We start from the raw sequence: 12056 nt of genomic DNA, 5'->3' as shown, positions 1-12056 counted from the left end.
AATGAATTGATTGGCAAATGTAATAATGACAATTGTACAACATCATAGGCATAAAGAATTGATTGGCAAAATGAACTGCGGTGACAAATGTAATAATATACATGGTTCAAAAAGACGTATAAAATCCGTCTCATGATACATAAGTTATGAGAAACCCTAAACTAATGCTATCTAGCTACGGCTAAACTGACGTCGTCTAGTCAGACGTCTCATTGCGTCCAAGCGGCGTATCTGTCGGATTCTGCAAAAAAAGACAATAAGACAGCTTTCAGTAAGTATAAACATATAACGACATTTATAAAACAATACAAAAAATAGAAAAGAGTAAACCCTAATACTAACCATGCCACCGCGAGAACTGAGAATGTCCATCAGGGCGTTTAAGCCCTTCCTGCCTACGTACTCGCGCTCGTACGGTGTGGGATCACGTCCTGTCATCGACCACTGTCAAAACATACAAAGAATTCATTATGTTAGAATTAAAAAACTCATAAACCCTAAACTATCGAACATATAGAGCAATGCGAAAACACTTACAAAATCGGCCTCAAATGATGCCCATCCACCGCTTCCCAAGTGGTGCGAGATCCCTGCCTCTACTCGCGCTCTGGCTGCATCCTTTTGTTGCTTCCACTTGTCGGGATTCTCGCGCGCTGCTTTCTTCGCATTCTTTCAATCTTCTTTGGCCAGCCAATCTGGCCTGTTCCGCCCATGCTTGATTGCTTTTTGCACTTCGGAACGCTTGTGTTTGCAGTATTCGCGCATTCGAATCTTCATCAGGTCTTCATTGAAGCGCTGATCCCGTGTTGGAACGGGAAACTCATCATGAAGTATGCTGATGACTCTGTTTTTTAAATCACTTGGTACTTCACTCCATTTGTTTAGTATGTAGTGTCTAAACAGCTGAGAGCAAAGACCACGCATACGCGACATCACCTTCTTGCCGTCATCATCCATGATGATGCCGCCGCTGAAGTCGACGGAGTAAGGCAAGCCCTCTGGCCGGTGACGCGTGAACCTGGGTGTCTCGGCAGGGGTCTCTAGCGGCGTGTCGATGGGGGTATGGACGTCAAGTGTCTCCACCGGCATCTGGGCCCCGAAGCGAGGAGTGTCGAGTGGGGTGGTCCCTGGCGGAGTAGGTAGAGGTGTGTAGCTGCTAGGAACAGTCAGCCGTGCAAAACCTGGCGTAGATGGCGATGCTGTGGCTGGTGTGGGGGCGGGCAAAGAAGGGGAGGGTAAAGAGCCTCGTCGCACACGAGGCGGTGTGGAGGCATCGGTGGCGGAATCCCCACAACAACCGCCACCGCCACCACTAGAGCGCCGGTGTCTAGACGAGTGTGAAGCTCGTCTCGTCGACGCCGAAGCTTCGGAGCGCGCCGAATGCTCCGAAAAAGAGGGAGATGCGGATGGAGTAGGAACGCGCGATGATGCGCCAGAGCGATGACGCTCCACGTACCACTGTCTCTGCTGCGGTGACAAAGAAGAAAGAAACTCCTCATCATCCATACCTGCATTAAACACACGAATATTTAAACTTAATATTGAATGAATAGAGTAGACAATGACGCAAAGACCATTAAATACAATGACGTAATGACGCATATAAATACAATGACGCAATGAATTGAGTGATAGAAGAGGCAAGTCGAAAACTCAGAATTTTCAATCAAAAGATGTGAGCGCGAGTAGAAAAGAGCATTATACACCATGGAAGGTACTTAGAGAGCCAGAGCTTTTACAACACGGAGCAAAATTGTTCAAATACAATATTTGTGGCTTTAAGAGATCTCTCTCTCATCCTCGCATAACTCAGCATAGCTTCCTATATCTATATAGAGCTCTCCGTTTAAACACATATCCTCTGTTTCATTTTGTAGCTCCTCTGCATGCACCCCATATAGAGTAGTAGCATCTTGATGCTCGTCTGGCACCACCGCAGTGGCTTCTGATTGAGCATCTTCTCTGATCTCCTCCATTGATGCCGTTGTGATTGGCACATGGTAGCCTTCATACGTCCTTGCACTACGAGGGGCTACCTCTATGACGTACCACCAGTTTGATGTAGACTTTGTAGGATGAAATATTACCTGCCAGAGCCACATAACTTACATGAGAGCTTTCAAGCACATAACTTGTAAAAGGGGGATGTTAACTATTTACATACTTACTTGTTCACAATGCTCTGGTAGTACGAAAGTGTCTCTTAGGTCAGTCCATTTCTTAGTAGAATCCACCTCAAGAAAACCAGACTCTCCTCTACGCACAGTAGCGTTGCGACCCTCCATGATTATCTTGAACCATTGCACGTCGAACAAGTCGACAAAAAATCCTCTGTTATCGATCCTCAAAATCTCTTGCAGCGTGCCGAAGTAAGTGAGTTCCGCCACCACAGGATCTGCATTAGAGGAATGTCGTCGACTAGACTGTTCAAATTTTGCCATGATTCCACAATCTTGAGTAAAACGCTTTTTGTCGATTCGTTCCACCCTAAAATGTCGACCTTTACACCATGCTGCTGTGTATGACTTATACTACAACGAACAAAGATTATGAGTGGCCGTTCAAACGTTTAGAAATAAAGTCACTAGCTAGTCGTACATTGCAAACTTACCTTGGTCGCGCAACCCCGAGAGTACTCCCACTCTTCCTCAGTCACTTCGTCACCGCATTGTTGTGCGCTTTTCAATTGGTTGTGCAACCATCTTAAGCTCATGAAGGTTGGTAGGCTCTCCAGAACCGTCGGATAGTGCATCGGTGGTCGTCTTCCCCGTCTCCACTCTATTCGTGCCCTTTGTCGCTCTTGCTTTGCATCCTCATATTGTGAAATCCACTTTTGCATCACTGGATTGTGAAGCATGCAAAATCGGTTGATTTTAGCCTCTAGATCTTCCGTCATCTTCTTCTCAACACCGAGATTGCACATGACAATCCTAGATATACGCTCATCATCTATGGTTCGCCATAGCGTGTCCCGGGCTTTATCAAATCCGTCTAGCCACTCTCCAATGTACACTAGGGACTCTGATACCAACCAACCTTCTGCCATGCTACCCTCCGGACGTGCCTTTTGACGCACATATTCCTTAAGCGTTTTCATGAAACGTTCTAAGAAGAACATCCATCTGGAATGAGCTGTGCCAGCTATTTCCACCTCATCAACTATGTGAACAAGAAGATGCACCTGAATGGTTATCATGGTAGTAGGAAAATGTTTCTCAAACATGCACACAAGCTCCGCAACATTTAGTTTGGCGAATGGTATGGAGTCTACGTTGATCTCCTTTTGTGAGATCCATTGCACCTGCTTTGCAAGTTTGTAGATTGTGTTACGGATGTCGAGAGACAAACATCCCTCAATGGCAACCGGTAAAATAAACTGTAAAGTATGTGCAGCAATGATATTAAAGTCCACATTTTATGCAATGATATTAAAGTCCACTATGAACGTACCTGACACATTTTATGCCAATCGTGTGGAATTCAAACCGGTAAGCTTTCCTTCTTTAGTAAAACACGTTCGGAGCGAGTCCATTACGCCAGTGGGGGTCCGCAAAGATCGAATGGTCTCTTTTACTTTGCGTTCTTGGGCTCCTGTGAAAATCCATGGTGCTTTAGGGAGTTTTATCAATCCATCAGACGCTGTTTGCGGCCAATATTGCTCCATACGATCCACATTTCTAAGGTCAACTCTGGCTCCCAAAGTATCTTCCTTACTGGTCAGATGGTCCCATAGTAGATTACCCACATTCTTGAATATGTGCATTGGATCGAGCAAGTGATTGATCATGAGTCGGGGCCAGTATGGTAACTCGTACCATAGAGATAGTCTCTTCATCCCTGGAGGCAATCCGTCATCGCACATCTCCTTCTGCTCTAACCGTGCTTGTGCAGACATCCTTGGTGGCTCTCTTCCCAAAAAGCCGTCGCGTAGCACATAATTCTCTGGAAGATACGCTTGATGACCTTCGTAGATTTGCTTCTTCAGTGAGGGTGCCCTACGTGCATTCAACCTAGGTCCACATGTGACACATGCTCTGTATCCGCTTGTTTGAAGCCCTGCATGTATACACATGATAATAGATCAACTATAGGAAAAAACAAGATTTACAGTGTCTGAGTGAGGAGTGTCAATAGATCACCTGAGCATTCTATTAGCCCGGGATAGTCATGCATGGTCCACATTAGAATGCCTCTGATCAAAGCATTCCGTCGTCCTGTGTGTCGGCTCATATCCACCACCTCTATGCCAATCCACAATTGTTGTAGCTCTTCCAATAGTGGACGAAGATACACATCCATATTCCCCACTTTATATCGCCCTGCCACAATCAAGCTTAGCCATAGGTGCCCCTTCTTCGTAGTCAACCACGGGGGAATGTTGTAGTTGACGATGACAACGGGCCATACACTGTAAGATGTTGATCTTTGACCAAATGGATTTACGCCATCCATAGACATGCCTTAGCGCAAATTTCGAGCTCCCCTGGCAAAATCCGACCATGTTCCATCTATATGTTTCCAGGCTGCGCAATCTGCAGGAATTTCGTAGCACACCACCCGAAGATTTATTCTCCTCATGCCATGATGCTAGGGCGGCCATGGACTTACATTCGAAGAAATGCTTGATGCGAGGAAGCAAAGGAAAATGTCGCAAAACCTTTTGTGGAATTTTTGTCCCGTGGAGATCTACTCGATATCTTTCGGAATCACATTTCGGACACTTCTCCATGTCTATGTATTCCCCTCTGAAAAGAATGCAGTCATTAGGACAAGCGTGGATAGAATTGTAATCCATCCCCAAGTTTCGCAAAATCTTTCTTGCTTCATCTCGGGAATCTGGCATCACATTGTCAGCTGGTAGTATGTGCTCTTTAAGCAATCTACACAACATAAAAATACGATACAGTCGTGTAAAAATATATCAGATCATTATACATTTAGATGTTATATTAAAGTAAACTAATTGTAATAGATCACCTGAAAAGCGATGTGACGCTAGTGTCACTTCATCCAAACTTTGCCTGCATGTTGAGAAGAACCAAGAGTGCTTTCAATCTAAACATACGTGCTCCATTATACAATGGCGTATCGGCTTCACTTTTCATATCATCATAGATAAGCCTTTCTGAATCCATGATCGTCTCGATCATTTCATCAATCTCGGGCTCAAACATTGCCTCGTTGGGAATGTGCTCTGCATGATCATCCCCCGAGCTGTCAGAGGCTACATCTTGTGGCCTCACATATACTGCTTGACCAAAGCGCCTGCGAACACGTCTATTGGGTTGCAAGATTGCTGCTTGTTGGCCAGCGTCAGAGTCCGACGAGTTATAATTGGCAACAACTCGATCTATAATAGATGGATCGAACTCGCCAAATTCGTGAACGTGCTGCAAAGAAACACATCTTGTCCGTCGCACAGCATGCTTGCATTGATTACAAGGACATAAGACCCTCGTTGAGAGATAGGTGTTTCGGTTGGACGGTCCCACATCCTCGTCACTACTCATAATGAGGATAAAAATCTTATAACCTGGATAACAAATTTAATATTCTATTGGCATTCTTCGTCTTATCTCTCTCTCTCTCTCTCTCTCTCTCTCTCTCTCTCTCTCTCTCTCTCTCTCTCTCTCTTTACCTCACATTCTCTAGTCATGTCCAATCCCCGGAGCCCACCAGTACTTTTGGATCGACGGAGCCCACCATGAGTGAAGGCAGCAATACCCTATGTTCCATTGAGGGCTTTCTTCACCCGCTTCATGCAGGCATCGCAGTCTATGGAGACCTAAATCTAATCTAATATAACGTAAATCTAAATCTAGTGTAAATAAACGTAAATCTAATTAAAAATAAACCTAAATCTAATCTAATTTAACTTAAATAAACCTAAATCTAATTTAACGTAAGTCTACATCTAACCTAATCTTTAACGTCTTTTAAGATAGTTTCCTACGACGTTATAACTCTCTTCTTCTTGTGTGTGTGCGCGTGTGGATGTGTGTGCCAATAAAAAGAGATAAATGGTATAACCTTTCTATCACCCATGCCAAGTATGATAGATTGGTTATGCCATTTCCCTCTTGAATAATAGGTCTTGAGTTCAACTCCTCGTCGGCTAGATCTTTAGTCTTTTAATTTTAATTAGTTTCCTACGACGTTAAATTAGTTTCTCTCTCTTTCTCTCTCAATGTGTGTGCGTTTTTTTGTTTATGCATGTTTTCTCTCTCTTTTCCTCTCTCAATGTGTGCGTTTTTTGTTTATGCATGTTCTCTCTCTCTTTTCCTCTCTCAATGTGTGCGTTTTTTGTTTATGCATGCTCTCTCTCTCTCTCTCTCTCTCTCTCTCTCTCTCTCTCTCAATGTGTGTGTGCATTCTTTGTTTATGTATGTGTGTGTGCATTTTTGTTTATGTTTGTACTCTCTCTCTCTCTCTCTCTCTCTCTCTCTCAAAAACACTATGTGTGTGTGTGTGTGTGAGAGAGAGAGAGAGAGAGAGGGAGAGAGAAAGAGGGGAAGGGAACATGAGAGTGAGGAGAGGGAAGGAGCATACCTGGCTCTCCTTCCTCTCCTCGTGTGTGTGTGTGTGTGTGTGTGTGTGTGTGTGTGTGGAGAAGAAAGAGAGAGAGAGACAGAGAGAGAGAGAGAGAGAGAGGGAGAGCGTTACCTGCTCCTTGCTTGAGGGCGCCGAAAAACTCAGATCTGAGATCTGAGTTTTTGGGCGTTTTCTGTTATTTTTTTAGCCCAGCCGGCGTCGCTATGAGCGTCGCAAATTTACAAGTAAATTTGCGACGCTCATAGCGACGCCGAGATTTTTTTTTTTTGAGCGTCGCTAATATGAATAGCCTCTTGTAGTGGCAAAACATTGTTTCCAGCCCAAAAAAATATAAGTATGCAAGTTCGCAACATACAAATTGGAAAGTACCCGGGTAAAAGACTTCATCTTACATCACATGCGTGCAATAAAAAAATCCATTTTTTACAGGTGAAAAAAACAGCTACCCTGTAAGAAATACACTAAACTACCGTGAAAGTTATAAAATCCTTGAGATTTGAAGGGCAAGGGTGCCCGTCAAAAATCAACCTTGTTTTCAGAATCACACAATGACAATGACAATGTAGGTGCAACCAATCGCATACTTTAATTGACAAAAACCCTTTTAGGCAAGGCCAAAAAGTGGCTCCATTTTGCGGTCGTGAAGTGGTTAGTCCATTAACATGAGAACCTAGACCATGGGGTGCCGCAACATTCAAGTGTCGGCTTTCGGGGGGTGGGAGGGCCTTCATCCACCATCCTTTATTTTTACCGTTGTCTTGTTTACCCGGTCTGGAGATCTCATTCACCTAATTTTTTAAAAATTTCCTCTAATTCGCAATTTCAAGGAAAGGAATTTTATATGTTTGGAAAAATGGTTTTTCCCAGACACTGCCTTTAAGACTTTTGAAAGGAACATGGCCCACTAGTTTTAACTTGTTTGGAAAAATGGTTTTTCCCAGACACTGCCTTTAAGACTTTTGAAAGGAACATGGCCCACGAGTTTTAACTTGTCTCTCAAAATATAGGCTAAATTTTTCCTTTTCTTCTTGCTCTCAATCAGTGGTAGAAAAAAATCGGGGTCCAGTGTATTTTAACCGCCTAAAATCCTAAAATCCCGGTTAGATTTTGAGCTTTCCTTGAAGAAAACCGGGCAATTTTAACAAGTTTTAGTGTAGTTACAGGCAAAAGCTTCAAATTTCGACGTAAAACCCGGGGGAATTTCGACTTTGCCCTTATTTTCTTTGGTTAGGCAAAATGCTTTTTTCTAGCCCTGCTCTCAATTTGTCAAACGGCAGTTTTTACGGAACTGTCGTGATTATAGAATTTCTACAAACATTGTTTCCATCACATGTTGAAAACTTTTGGACATGATGTGTATCATTGTGTAAAATATCATCATCATCATTATATAACTTTGACCACGACAAACGAATTTGGAAGGTACATCACGATTCACACGTGTGCAAAACAGTGCAATACAAAAAGTTCAAGGCAAAGTAGATGAGTGAGGCAATTACAAGAGTAACAACTAACAAGACAAAGCATCACACGCATATATTGGATACTTCTATTCTATGCTACCAAAGATTAAGTTTATTGACTCTCTCAAGCTTATGGTTTTAAAAAAGAAAAAATTATACAAGAGAGCAAAGTGTTAATTTGGACGCTCTGGCGTAAGCAACACTCGGAGGATTGGTCTAGGACTACTTGTGCCTTGTTGTCAGTAGAGGGTATGCCTAGGATGGGGGAAAATCTTGGCTATCGGTATTTAAAAGATCTCAGAAGAACAGGATAATGAACCTTTTGTATCAAGGATAAGGGGGCGACTTGGTTGGGATCGCTGCCGATGTAATTATGGTCCCTGGATGATGTCATGGCTCAACACGAGCATGACAAGACATTGTAATTTTTTGGCTTGATTAATATAATTCACTCACTATTGTGAGTTTTGGGGAAAAAAAAAGCATATGTGGTAGCTTATCTATCTACATCTAGTTCATAGATCCACTACAGTTTACTTATCCATTATGAGCTTATCAGTAAAAGAGAGATTTTCTGCTTCATTGCTTTGCACGGAAGGCTACCTACAATTGATGTAAAGCTCCAACCCAAAAAAAAGGCAAGTTACGTGCATCCTCCCCAAACCTAGACCAACCTCCTACCACCTGGAAATCTCGTACCATGTGACTATCTCGTCTCCACATGCAACCCCCCCCCCCCTCCCCCCGGGCCGGCCCGGGCTGATATCTTCCTGCATTGGCTCCAAACAAATGTTTCCAGAATTGAAGAGACATACTAGCATTTAGGCCTATGAGTTAACCCATTCATATGAGAACTCTACTGTTGAATTGAAACCCGGCTCTCGCGGGATGGAATAGTTTACACTTGTCTCTAATTCATACCCTCATTATTTTAGAGGGGCGTCGTTTTTTGGCAACCTTTGATCTCAGATGTGAACTTGATTTAAATTAGATGTCCCAACTGGAAGAAATGTGAACTCATTGTGAACTTGCATGTAAACTAGATGTCAACTCGAAAAACTGTGAACTCATTGTAAACTCAGTGTGAACTAAGATCGTGGCGGTGGGCTAGAACTACACAATATGATGTTGAAGGAGTGGTCTTGGCAGGGGGAGGTTGTGAGGTCGAATCCCACTTAGCCCTTATTTTTTCCTCCAAATGAATCGAACTACCGACAATGAACAATCATCTAGAACTCTAGATCCCCTCTAAAATAATGAGGGTGTCAATTAGCGATGTGGAGAGTTTACCCCCTCTCCAGATCTCACTCACCACTTTCACTCCATGGATCCCCTCACCCCGTTTCACTAAATGCTTGTGTTGAGGCTATGCATGAGGATGCAGTAAAAACCTTGTAGTTTTGTGGCGATGGCCCATGCCATTTATGACGATGGACTATAACGCCATGTTTGTGCATTCACCTCACACATTCGTGGCACCGCGCCGGTCCCCTTTTTTCGTTTTCGTTTTTCTTCTTTTTTTTTCTTTTTGCGAGAGCCAAAAGGTATATAATGAGCCATGAGGTCAAGCCTGGATACGAAGCGCAATATAGTGAATAGTGAGAGGAGAATGGCACCCACCAGCATCCACCTTCAGCTTGACGCTGGCAGCCCTCGTCTTGCTGATGACGAGCAGCTTGGCGCTGCAGCGGCAGCTGCCAAGAATGGCAACGCCCATCTGCTTGCTAGAATCGGCGGGCAGGAGCTGGGCGTGGCCGATGCTGATGGGTACATGGGCCGCCACCCTAACATCGTGATTAAGAGGGGTAGCAGCTGCACTAGAGAGGAGGTGGTGTGCGCGGTGCTGCAATCGCTTCTGCGTCGTAGCCCTTCTACCAGGCACAGCATTCTGCACAGCGATAGCCCCTTCTGGCTGCTCGACGTGGGTCGCACCCAGCAGCTCATGGCCGAGTGGACAGCCGCCTTCCCGCGTGTGCGCCCCTTCTACGCCGTCAAGTGTAATAACCACCCTCTCTTCCTGCGCACCCTCGCCTCCGCGCAAGCAGGCTTCGACTGCGCTAGCAAAGAAGAGCTCCAGCAGGTATGTTCGTGGTATCTGATCCTCGTGGAGCAGTCGTTCCTTTTCTTTGCTTGCAGGCTGATGTGGTTTTTTCTGTCCCACAGATTACCTCGCTGGGCGTCTCCTCCGAGCGCATTGTCTTCGCCAATGCCTGTAAGCTCCAATCCCACATGGAGTTTGCCACCGCGGCTGGAGTGCACTTGACAACGTTCGATAGCGAGACGGAGCTGCACAAGATCAAGAAATCAATGGCGCCGAACAAGGTAAAGCTGCTGCTTAGAATTGAGACCAACGATGAAGGCGCCACCATCCGCTTGAGCTCCAAGTACGGAGCGTATATGGAGGAAGTACCCGCCCTTCTGCGCAGCGCAAGGGAGGCAGGCCTTGCGGTGGTGGGGGTCTCTTTTCACATTGGAAGCGGGGCGATGAATCCAAATGCGTTCGAGGAGGCCATAGCCAATGCGAGGAGTGTCTTCGAGCTGGGAAACCAGCTGCTAGAGAAGCCGATGTATGTGCTGGATATAGGGGGAGGGTTCTGCTCATCAGGGGAGGAACTGAAGGAAGGGAGCACGGGGGGAGGGCTAAGTGCTTGGGATGTGGCACCGATGATCAACAAGGCGTTGGATGGGTACTTCCCGGATCAAAGCACCAATATCGCAGGCGTGAATGGCTGCAATAGCTGCAGTGATGAGAAGAAGATAGAGATCATAGCGGAGCCGGGGCGATATTTTGCATGCGCGCCCTTCACGTTAGTGACGCGCATTTTTGGTAAGCGCGTGCGAGGAAGCAGGAGAGAGTATTGGATCAACGATGGAGCCCATCACAGCTTCACCATGATTCTGCTACCCCACAACACGCCCGTGCCGCCGCCCATCCCCTTCGCTTGCGCATCTAAGCCCTACAACACGAGCTGCCAAGGCCTGCCTCTCTTTCCAACCAATGTTTTCGGCCCCACCTGCAGCGCCCTGGACACTCTCCTCAAGGGCCACCCCTTGCCGGAGCTCGAGATCGGCGACCTACTAGCGTTCCCCTTCATGGGCGCCTACACCAACTCTCTCGCTACCTCCTTCAATGGCTTCGCTGTCAGCAGCCAGATCCCAGCTTTTGGCTTTGCTGTCGCTGAGTAACCAACCACAACTTCGATTGATTAGCTGTACTGCATTTCATCTTCCAGGGTCACGTTGATTTGCAATAAGAGTCAGCTAGGAACAATGTCCCACTATTTTTGCATTTATATTTATGCCCCATTCTATCCACTGCTCGAAAAAACAGTGTAATCCCCCCTACAAATTTTGAAATTTACCTCTAAATTTCATATTTGAAGGTGAGAAAACCTACAAAATTTTGAAAAAATTAGTGTAATTTGGTGTAAAAAGCTTCAAATTTTGTCAATTTACCTCGGTTGTTTCAAATATGTAGGTTTGCCAAGTTTTTGGAAAAAAGTTTTTTTCGAGCACTGTCTATCGGTTTTATATTTATGTCCTCTAGATATATAATAAGATCTTTTTTTTTTAGAAGAGTAGAATTTGATTAAAAAGAGAAAGAACATAGTACGTGGCACCCACAAAAAGGGGGTGGGTTAATTAGCCCCAATAGAAAAATTAAAGAGACAAAGCGTCTTTCTTCCCTTTTTTTTTTAACGAAGAAGTAGAAATTTGATTAAACAAGAAGGGAAAAAGATACATGGAACTCACATGTAGGGGCTGAGTTGGCGCCTATACACGAGTCAAAGAGTGAGGGCCTCTTTCATTCTAAATCTGATGGGATGATAGAAACATGGCACAATTTTAAGCCATTGTTGCCACTTACAATTTCTCTGGATAGAAGAGACATATTCATTCACCATAAAGACGTCTACAACTCTATTACACAGTTGGTTCGCTGCCTGCAGCAGCAGGTCCCTACTGATAAGACATAAGGAAGAAGAAACAAGTTGTTGGAATACTGATGCATTTGTCTGGATCCATATATGCCACAGGATA

General features: G+C 44.7%; 1 protein-coding gene across 1 annotated transcript; it reads left to right on the top strand.

The window, feature by feature from the left end:
* The first annotated feature begins 9587 nt into the window (after positions 1–9587).
* On the top strand, positions 9588–11388 carry LOC147443547 (ornithine decarboxylase-like). The gene is made up of 2 exons (XM_086527681.1): positions 9588–10095; positions 10179–11388. Exons 1-2 carry the CDS (start codon positions 9625–9627, stop codon positions 11199–11201), a joined length of 1494 nt encoding a protein of 497 aa, XP_086383807.1. The 5' UTR covers positions 9588–9624; the 3' UTR covers positions 11202–11388.
* The last annotated feature ends 668 nt before the right edge of the window (positions 11389–12056 follow it).

The sequence above is a fragment of the Adiantum capillus-veneris genome, chromosome 13 (genome assembly GCF_014529385.1).
Source record: "Adiantum capillus-veneris isolate H3 chromosome 13, ASM1452938v2, whole genome shotgun sequence".
NCBI lineage: Eukaryota > Viridiplantae > Streptophyta > Polypodiopsida > Polypodiales > Pteridaceae > Adiantum > Adiantum capillus-veneris.
Note: the sequence above shows the minus strand (reverse complement) of the source record. Positions and strands in the feature narration are given on the sequence as shown.

What these genes read in the sequence shown, in the direction of transcription:
- LOC147443547 (XM_086527681.1), top strand. Translation starts at nt 9,625, where the DNA reads ATGGCACCCACCAGCATCCACCTTCAGCTTGACGCTGGCAGCCCTCGT. An exon ending in GCAAAGAAGAGCTCCAGCAG is followed by an intron (nt 10,096 to 10,178) that starts GTATGTTCGTGG and finishes TCTGTCCCACAG; the next exon opens with ATTACCTCGCTGGGCGTCTC.